This window comes from Mytilus californianus, unplaced genomic scaffold (genome assembly GCF_021869535.1).
Source record: "Mytilus californianus isolate M0D057914Y unplaced genomic scaffold, xbMytCali1.0.p SCAF_75, whole genome shotgun sequence".
Taxonomy (NCBI): Eukaryota; Metazoa; Mollusca; class Bivalvia; order Mytilida; family Mytilidae; genus Mytilus; species Mytilus californianus.
Window position 1 is genome coordinate 696,788 of NW_026262729.1, and position 19,720 is coordinate 716,507.

Sequence of the window (19,720 nt, forward strand, 5' to 3'; positions counted from 1 at the left end):
TATTCATTAAAATGGGGGGGATTTTCCAGTTTTTAGACAATGATTAAAAAAAAATTTCACCGATTTGCATGAAACTTTTGTGAATTGTTCATATCTATTGATGTGAGCTCCCTTTAGTTTTTTATAAATTTCGGATTTACTGTTTCCGAGTTTTGGGGTTTAATTCATTAAAAAAGGGGGATTTTCCAGTTTTCAGACAATAACTCAAAAACAATTTCACCAATTTGCAAAAAACTTTGGTGAATTGTTTATTTCTATCGCCATGAGCTCCCTTTTAATTTTTATAAATTTCAGACTATACGTTTCCGATTTATAGGGTTTTATTCATTACAAAAAGGGGGATTTTCCAGTTTTCGGACAATAACTCAAAAATGCTTTCAGCAATTTTTATGAAACTTTGGTAAATTGTTTATATTGATTTTTGTAAGCTCCCTTTTGATTTCTATAAATTTTCCATTTTACTCTTCCGAGTTATAAGATTTTATTTGTTTATAGTCTGACAACAGATTTACTAAGTATTGCGCAACAGCACAGTATATTGCACAACAAGAAATCTTTCATATAACCAATTTCAAGTTCTTTGACTACATTTATTCCGAAACCTATAATATATCAAATATTTAATTACAATCCAAATTCAGACCTGTATCAAGCTTGAATATTGTGTCCATTTTTGCCCCAACCGTTCAGGGTTGGACCTCTGCGGGTGTATCCAGCTGAGCTCAGCGAAGCAGTTTATTTTTGTCTTGCTTGAAGATATTGATTTGACAATTGGTATATAGTTTTATCATGACAAGTTACAGATCAAGTTTGAATTTTTGTCCAGTCTAATGATTTTGTGCCGAGTTATGGTCCTTGGACAGAAAATTCACTCAAATAATCAGTTTTCTTAATTTTTTTTGTCATGCTTGAAGATATTGATTTGATAATTGGTATATAGTTTTATCATGACAAGTTACAGATCAAATTCGAATTTTGTTCCAATACAATGAATTTTTAACCCGAAGGGGACTATGCATTGCCAGGCAATACTCACAGAATGCTTGTTTTCCTTGAAATAATGCAAGAGTTGTAAATAAAAAGAAATTTTACAGTATGGGTGGTTGGGGTTTAAAAAAAAGTGCCTCCCATGCCTTTAATTTTGGAATATTATACCTTTACAAAAATACTCAAGTATTATATAACCATTCATTTTCTGCAAATACAAAGTTTTGGAGGCACTAGTTTTATTCCCCCATAGAAAATAAAGAATATATTTAACTAAAAATTATTACAAAGTTCAAAGGAAAATGAAACCACCATACCCATATTTAAGTAATTTCATTGCTTCCCATCCTCAAAAATTGTCACCTAAGTACGGAAAATAGTATGTTTGGACTTTGTGAATCACTTGGTTGCAAATTAAGATCAAAAGTCTAAAGGCCTGCAGATAAGCACCTTGAATTTACAACAACAAAAAACAAGTTGACCAATCCGTGATCGATCTACTTAACCCTGAAAACAGAAACTTGAAATTAGTTGACCTGTCAGACAAGCATGGTAATCATTCTTTTAAATGTTCAAACTAAGAGATTATATTGAACTGAGATTGTATTCATAAGAGCTGAACATGAATAGTCGACTTTGTTGGTCATACCAATGTAAGTGATGTGCCAGTATGGCTATAAAACCTTAAAAGGGAATTTAAAGACCTGCACATTGTGTCTCCTGACAGCATCCAGTTAAGGCTTGCGAGATAGTGATCATATTTGTCTGTTGCTCCACATTTAAGATATGCAAGTAAAAAAAAGTTTCAAAAAATTTCACATGAAGTTGTGCACTTGCTAATTTTTGGTTTGAAGGATTTTAGGGTTTCCGATACTAAAACACAGACTTGTTCTGCTTCAAAATTAAAACAGGTGGTTAATCCACAACTCCTTGAAAACAGCTCCACACAATTCAACCTAATGGGCACAGATTTGATACAGGGCATAAAGTAATTCATCTATTTTATTAGATCATGATGCATAAAAAAACAACATTGCAGCAAATACACATAAAACACCAGCAATACAAAGCAGCATACAAAAGCTTCATATCTCATGGGGAAGAGATGACCATTGTCTTAACATAATACCAGTATTCTTTCTTAAAACAATTGAACTTTGCATGTACATACCAGGTAGTTAAAGTAATAATTTTGTCCCTTTAAAACAATTCAAAATATGCTCTTATTTTTTGGTGGTTGTTTACTCTGCAATTTTTTGTTATGTAAAATTTAGGTGGTTGTTTTTCTCGTGAATTGGATCTCATTTTGTCATGCTTGGATCTTCTTTAGCTTAACATACATGGTGTTTTCCTTATTGTACCGTGACTTCTGGTTTAATTTCATTGGGCGGCCTCGGTTGCCATGTGGTCTAGGTAGTCAAACTACTGTACCACTAGTCTGTCAACACTGAGGCGAGTTTGAACCCCGCATGTTGAATGTATGATCGACTACAATCTTAATTGACTTTCCGAAGGTCATTGGTTCTCATTGGGCCCCCAAAAGTGCAGAAAGCTGTGTTAAAACACAAAAGGTTAGTAATTGTACCACATCTTTTTATTAGCTCCCCAGGCCCAAAGGGCCATGTGAGCCTTTTTCATCACTTGGCGTCCATCGTCGTCTGTATTTTTTTTTACAAAAATCTTCTCTGAAACTACTGGGCCAAATTTAACCAAACTTGGCCACAATCATACCTGCCAACCAAGATGGCCGATATGGTTAAAAATAGAACATAGGGGTAAAATGAAAGTTTTGTCTAGTATTTTGAAAACCGTTATAAATAGAGAAAAATCTGACAAGGCAGATATGTTCAGAATGTTGAGTTCTACCAATTGTATATATACTTAAAAACTGTCGGACCACTCCTTTAGGCGTTATTGCCCTTAAATGACAAATTAACATTTTTTCTTTCTTTTTGCCTATCATCTTGAAAACTAGAACAGAAAGAGAGAAACTTTAAATTGTAAACATGATCAGCAAGACAAGTTCTACAAATAAGTGTAATGGTTTAAATCGTCAGTCGAATTCTTATTAGAGTTGTTGCCGTTTGAAGACGATTTTTACCATTTTTTTTCGTTTTTGCCTTGTATCTTAAAAATAATAATAGATAGAAACTTAAATTGGCAAGACAAGATCTACTCACAAGTCAAATTTTGCCGATATAGTTTGTAGACTGTGACTCTTTATAGGAGTGATTGTCCTTAATTGAAGATTTTTTCACCCTCTGCGTTAAAGCAAAAACTAAAGAAGATAGAAAGAAACTAAACAGGCTAAATGATCAGCAATACAAGATCAACAAAACAGATTTTTGTCATGAATTATATTCTCGTCTACAATATTGGAGAGTTATTTGTTGAATATGCATATAGTCCAAGATCTTTAGAGCCTCTAATTTTTATATCCAGTGCTATTTAAAAGAGCGTCACGTTTAAACTCCTTTCAAGTGTTTCAAACAATATTTCTACCCGTCAACCACTAATTCAAAGGACGATGATGAAATCATATTTAACGTACATTGACAAATATTACATGCAAATCCAGGTGAGAACATATGAACGTGAAAACTGCTTTGTATGCGAGACTGACACACTGAGCTGGATTTTTAACTTCCTAGTTCCCAAAGTAATTGATCACAGGAAGACCAGTCACCCTTTATAGATGCCTTATTCTGACTCAGAATGAGTGATTAGAGGAAAATGAGCAAATGTCAATTTTTAAGGCTAGTTTGAACCGGCCAGGAAAATAACCAATGACCTTCCTGCTAGAGATGGAACGAGACCACTGTGGCAGTTCTTACAAAAGAAAAATGCAGTCAAAATGTACATATTAAATGTTAGTACTTCTATGGTGTCAAGATGATGATTTAATCTGCAATTGTAAGCTAACCTCTTGTGTCAGTTGATTATTAAATCAATAGAACGTCATACAGAAACATATCCTTTACATCTTAATTACAATTGTATTGTACAAAGTCTACTGGCAGTAACAACATAGTTAAACGTTGAAAAATATGGCTATAGTTGCACAAGGAATTGTTATTTTGGTGATCTCTCCATAAATCAAGTCGTGTTCATTCTATACCGTGTTATAAAGGTTAAAGAGCTTTTCTTGAAGGATTCCAGTCTGAACCTTTTGGCTATTAATCGAAAGTGAAATGCGAATTGTATGTTCCCTGTTCATTCAAGTTTGAGTCTCGCTTGTTTGTCTAACTCATCTTTCCCTTCTAGTTACAATATTGCGTTCACTGCTGTGTCAATCTTGTATCCTTTAATATTTAAAACTCCTTAATGTTTCAAACTCTCAGTTATCTCGTGTTGGCGTTCTCGCCTAAAGTGCGGGAAGTCATGGTTTTGAACGCAAATTTGCAGACTTCAAAATTAGGGTACTTGCTGCTCCTAAGCACGCGTTCTTTGGTCTCAGATAGGAGTAAGAGCAAAGAACGGTCGGCCTCGAGTCTGAACAAAATATCCGGTTTGGGTGACATGCCTTCTTGTGAACTAACATTTTAAAAATCCGGTATACATATATTTCATAGACGGGAACCTCGTAGATGTCTTTTGTTACATCTTAGATTTTTTTAGTGGTTAATCTTTTTGTTTAACAAAACTTCTAGACCCAGAGGCGATTTTAAGTTGACATATAATATGAACATCTTTCTTCTTCGTCTTTTCATCATTTTGTTTCCTTTTTGTGGGAAAGAGGAGTTGGGGGGGGGGGGGGGGGGGGGGATGGGGGGTGTTATGATTGTTGATTTGTTTTGACAACAATCGCTTGAGAAATGGACCCCCCTTTTTGTAATTTTTTATTTGTGTGTTTTGTTGTTGTAAATATTCTGTAATAGTTGAACTTATTTTCACTTTTTAATGTGTTCTTGCTCTTTTCCGTATGATATTGCAATGACAGAAGTTTATAAATTTTGACCCTCCATAATAATAATAGAGGGTTAAAATTTATAAATTTACACTGAAGAAAAAAGGGGCTCCCCTCAAGCTTAGTCTATGGAATTTCATCACTCGAGCGCCTTTTAGTAAATTTTGTGCGACTAGTTTTATTTGCAGTGGCAAACTTAACTATACAAATTGAAAAAAGAAACAAATATAAAGGAAGAAAAACCCCAGTTAATATGAAAAATCTGGCCGACAGAGGGGGCTGGATTATTAGAGGTACCCACAAGGGGTACGGTCATTGTTTCGCATAATTTATCTGCGTTTCCTCTCCATCGAAACAAACGACATGTTGTTCCATTTTATAAAACTTAGAAAGTAAGTTAATTGTTGCTTTTAAGTTCAAACATGTGACGCGATACATGTGATTATAAAAAAAATGACCTCATTTTCAATTATAATTTATTTACAACTGGTTGTGCAATACGTACTATATATATTAATACAACTTTGATATTGACGCCATATTACTGATTTCCAATATCTATAGTGCGAACACTTTGCGGAATTCCGAGGAAAAACAGGAAAAGGACTAACAATGAAAAACAAAAACAAAGGATCAAGGTAGGAAGGGTATCAAAAAATGCAGAGTGAACATTTTCTATACCGGGAAGGAACGGATGCATATATTTCTAAACATTTTAAGAATTTAATGAAAAATTGCATTACGAAAAGTTTCCGATAATTTGTTTTTATCTTTTTCATAACATAATATATACTTTATGTACCACCCTGATACATTTTCGAATTGAGAATTGCAAAGAAAAAAGGGGGGGGGAATGTGGATATAAAAATTTTGCAAATCTTTTCGAAAATATAAAATGATTAACTAAAAAACTATATTTTGTATGTATAAAATAACTAAATTCAATCCATTGTATTTTGGCACAGTTCTTGATTATCCACTGATTGCACAACATACATACTGGCGCTCGTTGGAGATAAATCGATAACTGCATGGTGATTTAAATATTTACATATTTTCATGTACACAAAATAATCGTTATTATTAATTATTCAGTCTAGTAAGGACATTATATATACTTTATGGCATACCCCCAAAATGTTTGAATCGAATAATATTTATAGAAATAATGGCAAATAAGAATAGAGAAAATGGGGTTCCATGCCCCAACCGCACATGACTCAACGAAGTATTCCGTATCGCAATGTTAGAAATATCTATCTATTTATAAAATTGTTTTTAAAATATGTAGTTTCTTCATAGATTTATTTTAGAATATCCGACCAAAACACATCACAGTTGTAAGGTCTTGTTTTTAATAAAGAATAGCAATCTAATTAAAATTCAAATCTATATTAACTCGCGTGCTTGTACATAAGAATAAGAATTTTTATTATTCGTATCAAGAACCCATAAAGGGTATATAAGTATAAGTATAACGAAGTTAGAGAACTATATTTTAATTAGATTTTGATAGAAAAGAGAATGGAAACGGGAGAGACAACATCCCGACCAAAGAGAAAAAATAGCACAAAACATAGAAATATCTGTTTTCTTGCATTCCACAAGTTGGTTTTAATGTTCATCTTCCACAAAGTTTTACTTAAAAAATATATTTGTAGATTATACAGTAAAGAATAAAAGCCTTTATATGCTATAGCTTTATAATAAAAGTCTAAGTTCACCAACAAAGGGATATTTTTGTAAACCGGTTATGAATAGTAAGTTGTGGTTTGTCACAACATCATATGTGGTGATATAAGCTTTTGAAGAACAGTTTGGGGGAGGGACGAGAAAGCTTAGGGTCAAAAGGATATTTATTTGTAAAATACCTCCAGGTTTTTATACGCCCGTTTACGGGACGTATTATGGTATACCGTTGTCCGTCTGTCCGTCCGTCCGTCTGTTCGTCCGTCTGTCCGTCGTCAACATGTCGGACATTAACTCAAAAATGCGTTAACCAATTTGCATAAAACTTTGGTGAATTGTTTATATCTATTGACGTGAGCTCCCTTTCGTTTTTTTATAAAATTTAGATTTTACGTTTCCGAGTTATGGGGTTTTATTAATTAAAAAAAGGGGGATTTTCCAGTTTTCGGACAATAAGTCAAGAATGCTTTCACCAACTTGCAAGAAATTGTGGTGAATTGTTTATATCTATTGACATGAGCTCCCTTTCGATTTTTATAAATTTTAGGTTTCCGAGTCACAGAGTTTTATTCATAAAAAAGGGGGGATTTTCCAGTTTTCGGACAAAAACTCAAAAATGCTTACAGCAATTCTCATGAAACTTTTGTGAATTGTTTGTATGTATTGATGTAAGCTCCCTTTAGAATTTTATAAATTTTACATTTTACATTTCTGAGTTATGGGGTTTTATTCATTAAAAAAAGGGGTGATTTTCCAGTTTTCGGACAATAACTCAAAAATGCTGTCACCAATTCTCATGACACTTTGGTGAATTATTTATATCTATTAATGTAAGCTCCCTTTTTATTTTCATAAATTTCTAACATGACATTGAGAATTAATTGAACTTTATTTGTTTATAGTCTGACAACAGATTTACTAAGTATTGCACAACAGCAAGAAATCTCTAATTGAATATAAATTCAATTCATATAACCAATTTCAAGTTCTTTGACTACATTTATTCAGAAACCTATAATATGTCAAATATTTAATTACAATCCAAATTCAGACCTGAATCACGCTTGAATATTGTGTCCATTTTTGCCCCAACTGTTCAGGGTTGGACCTCTGCGGGCGTATCTAGCTGCGCTCAGTGAAGCAGTTTATTTTGTCCAAGCTTTCAAAATTGCTAATGAAAACGGAGGACGGAAATTCTCAAATCATTATTTGCCGCTTAAGTACATCTGCCACGCCTTGAAGTTTGAGTTCTCTGATTTCAGTGCTCGCAAGGAAGCAGCAGTCATTATTATCAATGATGAGGAGGAATTTGAACATGGAGATGCTGGAGCATCTAGTACTTACCCAGAACAATGTTCCAGTCTGAGGAAGGGAGGCCATGTTCTACTGAAAAATCGTCCTTGTAAAATAGTAGAGATGTCCACATCTGCCCCAGGAAAGCATGGACACGCAAAGGTAAGTTCATACTTCCCTCCACAAATACCGGAACATTTTTTCTCTAAGAGAAATATGCACGTGTACGATAGAACGTCCTTATATGAACAAGCTGAATTAGGCTCGAATTTATACAAAAGGACTATCAAGCTAAGGGTAGCCAATAATGCCACAAAGAAGCAGATTTGAAATATATCTATATATATATATAATAAAGTACTTGGCACAGTAATAAATATTAAAAAATATGTTAGTTTCACTGTTAGAGCATTCGGTCGTTCGTTTCTTCAGACAGTAACTGAACGTTGTGATGCATACAGTTGATGTACATATATATAGAGGAGTGTCAATCCATAAATAAAAAAAAAAAGAGTATGTCTCATAAATAAATTCACATGTAGGGTTGCACAGGCAATTTCGGCTAATGTGTATTTCATTCAAATTATCAACTGAAAATCCGTATGTGTAGAACAATAAGTTCATTTTACTATATACAACTAAAATATGTACAGAACCACTTCCCTTCTTTTTACAGGTTACCTTTGTTACTTTTATAGTGGACTCTTCTCCATTTTTATACGCCCGTTTACGGGACGTATTATGGTATACCGTTGACCGTCTGTCCGTCCGTCTGTCCGTCCGTCCGTCGTCAACATGTTGGACATTAACTCAAAAAAGCTTTAACCAATATGCATGAAACTTTGGTGAATTGTTCATATCTACTGACGTGAGCTCCCTTTCGTTTTTTTTGTAAATTTCAGATTTACCGTTTCTGAGTTTTGGGGTTTTATTCATTAAAAAAGGGGGGATTTTCCAGTTTTCCGACAATAACTCAAGAATGCTTTCACCAACTTGCAAGAAATTTTGGTGAATTGTTTATGTCTATTGACATGAGCTCCCTTTCGATTTTTATAAATTTTAGATTTTACGTTTCCGAGTTACAGGGTTTTATTCATAAAAAAAGGGGGATTTTACAGTTTTCTGACAATAACTAAAAAATGCTTTCAGCAGTTCTCATGAAACTTTGGTGAATTGTTTATATCTGTTGATGTAAGCTCCCTTTAGAATTTTATAAATTTTAGATTTTACATTTTTGAGTTATGGGGTTTTATTCATTAAAAAATGGGGGATTTTCCAGATTTTGGACAATAACTCAAAAATGCTTTCAGCAGTTCTTATGAAACTTTGGTGAATTATTTATTGCTATTGATGTAATCTCCCTATTGATTTTCATAAATTTCAAATATGACATTGAGAAGAAATTGAAATTTATTTGATTATAGTCTGACAACAGATTTACTAAGTATTGCGCAATAGCACAGTGTATTGCACAACAGCAAGAAATCTTTAATTGAATATAAATTCAATTCATATAACCAATTTCAAGTTCTTTGACTACATTTGTTCAGAAACATATAATATGTCAATTATTTAAATTACAATCCAAATTCAGACCTGTATCAAGCTGGAATATTGTGTCCATTTTTGCCCCAACTGTTCAGGGTTGGACCTCTGCGGACGTATCCAGCTGCACTCAGCGAAGCAATTTATAATTTATGTTTACAGGTTCACCTCATTGGATTGGATCTGTTCACTGGAAAGAAGTACGAAGACATTTGTCCAGCACACCATAACATGGATGTCCCTAATGTCAAACGTCTGGAATATCAGGTGGGAACATGATTTTAAATATCTGGTATCATGGATAGTAGTAAGGAAATTTAACTTGCATTACAGTAACTTCGAGTAGTCTCAGATCGGTGCTTTGTGTCAATTGTCGTTTTGCTAGTTATTTTAATACGACCACAACATATTTGCTGTCGAATAATGGTATGACGTTGGGCCATAAAAAAGAATATGTTTGTTTGCCTTAACCCTACCTTCCAAGAAAATAGCTGCCTACTCAAAATCTTTTATTGTCCTGATGTGAAAAAGTTTTTATGCCCCCGCCGTAGCGGTGGGGGCATTAATTTTACCCTTGTCCGTCTCTACCCAAAATTGGTTTCCGTTCTCTAACTTGAGTTTGCCCCAACCAAATGTAATGAAACTTATACACAATATGCTTATTACCACAACACACAGATCAAGCCAAGTTGAATTTTGGTGGCGTCACTTTAACCGTACTAGAGTTATGTCCCTTTATAAATGGAAAAAATTGCAAAATTTTTAGTTTCCGTTCTCTAACTTAAGTTTGCCTCAACCAAATGTTATGAAACTTATACACAATGCTTATTACAACAAAACACAGATCAAGTTTGAATTTTTGTGGCGTCACTTTAACAGTTCTAGAGTTATGCCCCTTTATAAATGGAAAAATTGCAAAATTTTTATTTTCTTCTAAATATCAAGTAATTTTATAAAATCGGAGTTCAACCAAATGCATGAAATGTTATGAAACTTATACACAGATATACAGATTAAGTACGAAATTTGGTGGCGACACTTTTACCATTCTTGAGTTATGTCCCTTTATAAACATAAAAGTTGCTGAATTTTTCGTTTCCGTTGATAACTTTAGTTTGTCTCAAAAACTTATACACAACCGTTCTAGAGTTATGCGTGTTTACAAATAGAAAAATTGCTAAATTGTTAGTTTCTGTTCTCTACTTAAGTTAGCCCCAACCAAATGTTATGAGACTTACACACAATGGTAATTACCACAAAACTCAGATCAAGTTCAAATTTGGGTAGCATCACTTTTACCGTTCTTCAGTTATGTCCCTTTATAACTATATGATATGCAAGCGGGGGCATCATCTGTGTCCACATGTGGTCACTATCCACATTTATTTTGGGTTTGATTTCATCAAAATTGAATTGTTGGGCTTTTTTTATATGCTGAATCTAACCATGTATTTAGATTTTTGATATTGGAGAATAACGGACAAATGCCCAATTTCAAATTTTCAGTTCTTGGACCACATTCAATTCAGATTCAGAGCTGTATCAAGCTTGAATGTTGTGTCCAAACTTGCCCAAACTGTTCAGGTTTCGACCACTGCGGTGGTTTCAAGCTGCGCCCTGTGGAGCATTTTGTTGTCTTAGTTGTGAGTTCGACCTTAACATTAAATGGCCCACATTTAATGAAAAACATGTATAACGATTGCTTATGTTTTATAATTTTTAGATTGTTAGTATTAGCCGTGATGGGTATTTGACTATCATGGATGACAAAGGTCAACTTCGCAGTGACATCAAGGTCGAGGAGGATGACCTTGGAAAAGAGATTAAGGTCAAGTTTGAAAAAGAAGAAGACTTCATGGTACGTAATAGCACTTGTTTATATCTATATTTAAGTTATTTTTCGTTTTCGTGTGCAAAATGGTTTTCCCATAATTAGGTCTTAATAATACATGTCCTAAATTATACACCACTATTAATGTGGGGCTATATTACATTCACCTTGTCCATCCAGACGTTCGTCCGTCCACTTGTCTGGCAAATGTTTTCGTCACACTTTTCTCAGAAACCACGAAATAAAATGACTTCATATTTGATCAGCAGGTTAATAGTAATGAGATGTAACGTATGAGCACTTTTCGGATTTGTCAATTACCTACATCCTGTTTGCCGATACTTCGAATGTTGCAATATGTTGAATGATTTTGATTACAATTTTGTGTCCTATGGGGCAACTTAAATGATTTTGACAAAAAGACAAAAAGCGAGAACGACAGCTTATCAAAACCGCCGGAACATTGACTCAAAGATCAGCATGATTGAGATTTTTTAATTGTCATGATTGTTGAAGGTGATTATGTGATTACATTTCCTCAAAGTGAAAGATTATTTGATAACCAGGCATGAATGTTTAAGAATTTCTTAGAACAAAATACAAATGCAAAAAAAAATTGTTCCAGAAAAAGTAAAATATTTTTGTATTGTTATATTATATTATATAAATTCTGAATAATCATGTGACTGCTAAGGGAGCTACCATTTGATTTTTAGGGGGGGGGGGCTAGGATGGAATTTGAAAAAAAAGCAGGACAGGACTTTTGAGTAAAAAAAGGCAGGATGAGCAACTTGGCAAAAAAAAAAAAGGCAGGATGACAATTTATGTAAAAAAAGTCAGGAGAAACTAATACTAGTAATAAAAAGGCTGGACCGAATAGAGTAAAAAATAAAAAGGCAGGACAGAGATTACAACCAAAAAAAAGGCAGGACAAAATTTTTCATCCTAGACCCCCCATAAAGATCAAATGGTAGCTCCCTAAGATATCCAAATGGGAGTTCCTTTTAAATACCTGACCTGAGATGAGTACTGTAGATACCACATATTGTCTTTTTATTTTCAGGTCTCCGTCATCAGTGCTATGGACGAGGAGAAGGTCATAGCAATGAAGGCTATTAAACAACCTTGACTCTTTTTATCTGTTATATACTCATCACTAATTCAATCCTAATAGGATCATACAAATTCCTAATGAGGATCTCAACCCGGATCATATAAAGTTAAGCGAAAAATATTAGCTAAGCGGTGAAGATTTTACAATAAAGGAAACACGGTGTGGTAACAGCAAGTGAAGATAAAAAAAACAGGCTTTCAAGTTCTAAATATCTAATAACATAATTCTTTTCTTCTAATTAATAAAATTCTTAGACTCTTCCAGTTTTGTTACTTCTTAGCGTGTTTAACACAGCAAGTGATGGAAGATAGTTACGATGTTGGGCCTTACATGTAAGTCATTGTCATTACTATATATAGTACTTGTCATCTGTCAGTAATCATATATCTTTACTTCAAAGGCGACTAGGATGAATGGCACACATGTTGACCAAAATCATTTATTGGTTGTATGCTTAAAATAACCAACATGCCTACTTATACTATAAATAGAACATAATAAAGTAATATTTCTATTATATTAGTAAAACCGCATTTAATAACCATGTTTTCTGCAATGATTTTAACTTGATAATAGCGACTTGGTCGCATGTTTGTGCTCTTTCATGATGTCATTAGATTACCACAGTTATATTATAATGGTACGAAATACGAAGAATTTTCTTTCTTTTTTATACAATATACATTACGCTTTATTTTAAAACACTATGTCACATTCACATGTGCAACAAGAGGTAAACATATACAAAACACAATCACATACAATCATAGAAAGAAATAAAACAATTCTAAAATGGAATATATTAATAATTACTATACTTTATAATACTTTGATTAACTTTGAAACGAATAAAGATACATTTTTATACGACCGCAAACAAATTTTGCCGTCGTATATTGGTATGACGTTGGCGTCGTCGTCGTCGTCGTCGTCCGAAGACACATTGGTTTTCGCACTCTAACTTTAGCTTAAGTGAATGGATCTCTATGAAATTTTGCCATAAGGTTCAATACTACAAAAGGAAGGTTGGGATTGATTTTGGAGGTTATGGTACCAACAGTTAAGGAATTAGGCGCCTAAAAGGGGCCAAAAATAAGCATTAAGTATTAAGTATCAGTTTAATTGAAGTCTGGAGCTGGCATGTCAGTTAACTGCTAGTAGTCTGTTGTTATTTATGTATTATTGTCATTTTGTTTATTTTCTTTGGTTACATCTTCTGACATTAGACTCGGACTTCTCTTATGTGCGTATTGTTATGCGTTTACTTTTCTACATTGGCTAGAGGTATAGGGGGAGGGTTGAGATCTCATAAACATGTTTAACCCCGCCGCATTTTTGCGCCTGTCCCAAGTCAGGAGCCTCTAGCCTGTTAGTCTTGTATTATTTTTAATTTTAGTTTCTTGTGTACAATTTGGAGTTTAGTATGGCGTTCATTATCACTGAACTAGTATATATTTGTTTAGGGGCCAGCTGAAGGACGCCTCCGGGTGCGGGAATTTCTCGCTGCATTGAAGACCTGTTGGTGACCTTCTGCTGTTGTCTGTTCTATGGTCGGGTTGTTGTCTCTTTGACACATTCCCCATTTCCATTCTCAATTTTATTTTTGTAACGTCCAGACATAACTTGTGTGTTAGTGTATGGATCTCTCTGACATTGTACCACAAGGTTCCATATCACAAAGGGAATGCTGGGATTGATTTTGGGGGTAATTGCCTCAAAATTTTAGGAATTAGGGGCAAAAAAAGGGGCAAAAAAACGCATTTTTCTAGTTTCATGATAATAACTTGTGTGTAAGTGTATGGATCTTTCTGAAATTGTACTACAAGGTTCCATATCACAAAGGGAAAGTTGGGTTTGAGTTTGGGGATAATTGCCCTAAACGTTTAGGAATTTGGGGCCAAAAAGGGGCCTAAAAACAAACATTTTTTCTAGTTTCCAGACAATAACTTGTGTTCAAGTGTATGGATCTCTCTGAATTTGTACTGCAAGGTACCATACCACAAAGGGAAGGCTGGGATTGAGTTTGGGGGTAATTGCCTCAAAATTTTAGGAATTAGGGGCCAAAAAGGGGGAAAAAACAAGCATTTTTCTAGTTTCAGGACAATAACTTGTGTGTAAGTGTATGGATCTTTATGAAATTGTACTACAAGGTTCAATATCACAAAAGGAAAGCTGGGTTTGAGTTTTGGGGTAATTGCTTTAAACGTTTAGGAATTTGGGGCCAAAAAGGGGGAAAAAACAAGCATTTTTCTAGTTTCAGGACAATAACGTGTGTGCATGGGGTGAAGACGGAGCAGCTGCTGTGTCACCTGACCGGAAACTAATTTCTGTTCCATGTTTCCCGCCAACAGAGGTAGTAGACACTCTAGGAGCAGGCGATACTTTTAATGCAGCAGTAATCTGGTATTTATCCAGAGGAAAGACTTTAGAAGAAGCTGTAACATACGGGTGTAAAGTAGCTGGAGCTAAATGTGGAATGCAAGGGGTTGATGGATTAACAATATTCAGAGAGCATTGAAACAACTGTAAATAATTATTTATATGAGTGGTCATGACATCATGACTGCACCTATGTAAAATTGAGATGGTGATATATCCGATTGACTTTTGGTGGTTATTTACTCTCAGTTGACTGTAACTGGTATTCTTTTGATTTTCTTTCATGGATCATCGATCCTTGCATTGCTACACACACATGCATAAATTTACAAGGAGTGCTTTTAATGAGCCGCAACTCTATTAAAATGATATGAAGTTATTTGTATGTCTTTTGTTTATTACAATATGTACCTCATAACATCTCATAATGTTGTATGAACAATATTTGTTTTGTAGTTTTTGCTTCGCATCACGGTGTGTAACTTTGAGTTTTAGTTTCAGTCATTACACACGCCATTTGACTGACGATTTCGGCCATGTTGACTTCTTTGTAGATCTTGTCTTGCTTATCATTTTTGTCGAGCCTGCGACTTTTGTCGCAAAAGCGAGACATAGCGATCCTACATTCCGTCGTCGTCGTCGGCGGCGGCGGCGTCCACAAATATTCACTCTGTGGTTAAAGTTTTTCAAATTTTAATAACTTTCTTAAACTATCCTGGATTTCTACCAAACTTGGACAGAAGCTTGTTTATGATCATAAGATAGTATCCAGAAGTAAATTTTGTAAAAAAAAATCATGTTTATCCGTGTTTTACTCATAAATGGACTTAGTTTTTCTGCCAGTTAACATTACATTCACTCTGTGGTTAAAGTTTTTCAAATTTTAATAACTTTCTTAAACTATCCTGGATTTGTACCATACTTGGACAGAAGCTTGTTTATGATTATAAGATAGTATTCAAAAGTAAATTTTGTTAAACAAAAATCCTGTTTATCCGTATTTTACCTATAAATGGACTTAGTTTTTCTGTCAGGTAACATTACATTCACTCTGTGGTTAAAGTTTTTTTCAAATTTTAATAACTTTCTTAAACTATCCTGGATTTGTACCATACTTGGACAGAAGCTTGTTTATGATTATAAGATAGTATTCAAAAGTAAATTTTGTTAAACAAAAATCCTGTTTATCCGTATTTTACTTATAAATGGACTTAGTTTTTCTGCCAGTTAACATTACATTCACTCTGTGGTTAAAGTTTTTCAAATTTTAATAACTTTCTTAAACTATCCTGGATTTGTACCATACTTAGACAGAAGCTTGTTTATGATTATAAGATAGTATTCAAAAGTAAATTTTGTTAAACAAAAATCCTGTTTATCCGTATTTTACCTATAAATGGACTTAGTTTTTCTGTCAGGTAACATTACATTCACTCTGTGGTTAAAGTTTTTTCAAATTTTAATAACTTTCTTAAACTATCCTGGATTTGTACCATACTTGGACAGAAGCTTGTTTATGATTATAAGATAGTATTCAAAAGTAAATTTTGTTAAACAAAAATCCTGTTTATCCGTATTTTACTTATAAATGGACTTAGTTTTTCTGTCAGGTAACATTACATTCACTCTGTGGTTAAAGTTTTTTCAAATTTTAATAACTTTCTTAAACTATCCTGGATTTGTACCATACTTGGACAGAAGCTTGTTTATGATCATGAGATAGTATTCAAAAGTAAATTTTGTTAAACAAAAATCCTGTTTATCCGTATTTTACTTATAAATGGACTTAGTTTTTCTGCCAGGTAACATTACATTCACTCTGTGGTTAAAGTTTTTTTCAAATTTTAATAACTTTCTTAAACTATCCTGGATTTGTACCATGCTTGGACAGGAGCTTGCTTATGATCATAAGATAGTATTCAAAAGTAAATTTTGTTAAAAAAAATCCTGTTTATCCGTATTTTACTTATAAATGGACTTAGTTTTTCTGCCAGTTAACATTACATTCACTCTGTGGTTAAAGTTTTCAAAATTTTAATAACTTTCTTAAACTATCCTGGATTTGTACCAAACTTGGACAGAATAAAATTGAGAATGGAAATGGGGAATGTGTCAAAGAGACAACAGCCCGACCATAGAGCAGACAACAGCCGAAGGCCACCAATGGGTCTTCAATGCAGCGAGAAACTCCCGCACCCGAAGACGTCCCTCAACTGGCCCCTAAACAAATATGTATACTAGTTCAGTGATAATGGACGTCATACTAAACTCCAAATTATACACAGGAAACTAAAATTAAAAATGATACAAGACTAACAAAGGCCAGAGGCTCCCGACATGGGACAGGCGCAAAAATGCGGCGGGGTTAAACATGTTTTTTGAGATCTCAACCCTCCCCCTATACCTCTAGCCAAAGTAGAAAAAACAAACGCACAACAGTACGTACAGTGAAACTAGAAGCTTGTTTATGATCAAAAGCTAGTATCTAGAATGAAATATTGTAAAAAAAAATCCTGTTTTTCCGTATATTACTTATAAATGGACTTAGTTTTTCTTCCAGTTAACATTACATACAGTCTGCAGTTAAAGTTTTTAAAACATTAATTAGATTCATAAACCATCCTGGATTCCATCTTCGCTAGCCAAGGGTTACGATCCACTCCCTTCCTCTCCAGAGATAAGGGAAGTGGATCGTAACCCTTGGCTAGCGAAGATGCCTGGATTCTTACCAAACTTGAACAGAAGCTTCTTACATTCAAAAGATAGTATCTAGAGGAAAATTTTTAATAATTATTTCCCCATTTTTGTTGAGCCTGCGACTAACAGCAAGAGTAGGCGAGACACTGGGTTCTGCGGAACCCTTACGAATTTTTGCTATTCAAAGTTTGTATCTATCTACTATAGTTTTATAAAATAAGCTAAACCCAAAATATTGGTAAAAATCTTCATTTCAGGACAATAACTGCAATAAGGTTTGGAAAGATTTTGGCCATGTTGACTGATTTATTCTTGTATTGCTGATCAGTTTAGATGTTTACAGTTCCTTTCTATATAGATCTATTATACTTGTCATTTATAAAAGGCAAAAATGAAAAAATGAAAAATTCGTCATTTAAGGACAATTGCTTCTATAAGAAGTCGTCTGACAGATTTGATGTAAATGGACAGTAGGTAGATCTCAAAATTCTTGAATATTTTTGATCGTCAGATTTTCTCTTTTTATAGCGGTTTTCAAGATAATAGACAAAACTTGTATTTTACCTCATGTTCTATTTTAAGTCATGCCGGCAATGTTTGTTGACAGGTGGGGTCACCAGACACATTTTTTTTTTCAATTTGATACCTTAATGATGATTGTGGTCAAGTTTGGTTAAATTTGGTTCAGTAGTTTCAGAGGAGAAGATTTTTGTAAAAGTTAACGGACGACGGACGCAAAGTGGCGAGAAAAGCGTACTTGACACAATCTCTAATACATCTTTATGGATAAAGTTACAAAAGGCTAATATCTCCGGGAAAATTTTTAAGGTAATATATAACATGTATAGTGATGATAAATCGTCAATTAGAAATGGGAACGAAGTTTCAGTCGTTTTTAACTGTAATATTGGAGTGAGACAGGAAGAAAATGTATCCCCCTTTTTATTTTCTGTGTATCTCAACGATCTTGAATTTTTCTTTGTTGAAAAATGATGTTCAGATCCTGCAGGTTAAGGAAAATATTTGCAGCAATTATTTGCATATCTATATTAAAGTATTCGTTCTTTTATTATGCCGATGACATTATAATTATATCTGAAATTGTTGAATCGATGCAGCAAGCCTTACATGTTTTTGAAAGATAATGTTTCCGATGGAAGTTAAACGTTTATTTATCAAAGACAAAGGTTGTTGTGTTCTGCAAACGGAAATCAAGAACATTACCAAAGTTTCAACTATTTAACCAGCCTATTGAAATTTAAGATTCTTATTCATATCTAGGACTAACTTTTAATAACAATGGTTCATTTGCTACAGCAAAATCAAAGAGCTGAAAGCTCTGAGGAAAAATGACGCCACTGCCTCTAATATTGTGATATTTTTTATGCAAGTCTTGATTTTCACATACCGTAATTAGTTTAACATTCCAACATGTCTCATAAGCATATAGTTGATATTCGTATATGTGAAGATGACAACTGGCTGTTTTTTTAGTACAAATGTATAGGTCAAGACTACCTGAATGATCTACAGTATCCAATGACTACTGGCTGTTTTTTTCTATAAATAAATAGGTCAAGACTACCACAATGATCTACAATATCCAATGACTACTGGCTGTTCTTTTGTACTAATAAATAGGTCAAGACTATTTGAATGATCTACAATATCCAATGACTACTGGCTGTTCTTTTGTACATATAAATGAAGACTACCTGAATGATCTAAAGTATTCTAAGTAATGTGATTTTTGTCTTGCAATTACATTTTTCTAAATCAAGAATAAAGACTACTAGTATCCTTTTCAAACCAAATGATTATGAAGAGCCTGTTGTTATCAAGCTCTTATACCCCACATACTCATTAAATAAGTTACTAGTGACCTAGTTATTTCTGTTACTTGAAGCAAATTATATTTCTGTAGATTTAGACAATAGTATAATATTGTTTTACTAGTTTTATTTCACCTTGAATTGAAGATTAGACAAATAGGGATACTCCTTTGATTTTTTATTTCATGTCAGTCAGGTCGCTTTATATGAAACTTGAAACCACTTCTCTGCCATATTGTTATTTCATAACAACTCTGCCCTTGACCATGTTGACCCATGTAATTGATATTCATTCTTTAACCATATATCATAGTCAGATAGTTTTTGATTTTGCACTCCCACACCACCTTTCAGGTCAAATGTCTGTCTCCATTTAAGTTAATGACATTGAACAATCATGGTATTAAACACAATTCCAATAGTGATAATGCTGTTCTAGTAGGTCA

General features: G+C 33.7%; 1 protein-coding gene across 1 annotated transcript; it reads left to right on the top strand.

Moving 5' to 3' along the window:
* Window positions 1–5,323: 5,323 nt before the first annotated feature.
* Window positions 5,324–12,624, top strand: LOC127710378 (eukaryotic translation initiation factor 5A-1-like). The gene is made up of 5 exons (XM_052216207.1): window positions 5,324–5,532; window positions 7,846–8,038; window positions 9,584–9,688; window positions 11,145–11,279; window positions 12,316–12,624. Exons 1-5 carry the CDS (start codon window positions 5,507–5,509, stop codon window positions 12,379–12,381), a joined length of 525 nt encoding a protein of 174 aa, XP_052072167.1. The 5' UTR covers window positions 5,324–5,506; the 3' UTR covers window positions 12,382–12,624.
* Window positions 12,625–19,720: the final 7,096 nt, after the last annotated feature.

Coding starts and splice junctions, on each gene's coding strand:
- LOC127710378 (XM_052216207.1), top strand. CDS start 5,507: ATGAAAAACAAAAACAAAGGATCAAG. Junction 8,039..9,583: donor GAAAGCATGGACACGCAAAG/GTAAGTTCATAC, acceptor TTATGTTTACAG/GTTCACCTCATTGGATTGGA. Junction 9,689..11,144: donor TCAAACGTCTGGAATATCAG/GTGGGAACATGA, acceptor TATAATTTTTAG/ATTGTTAGTATTAGCCGTGA.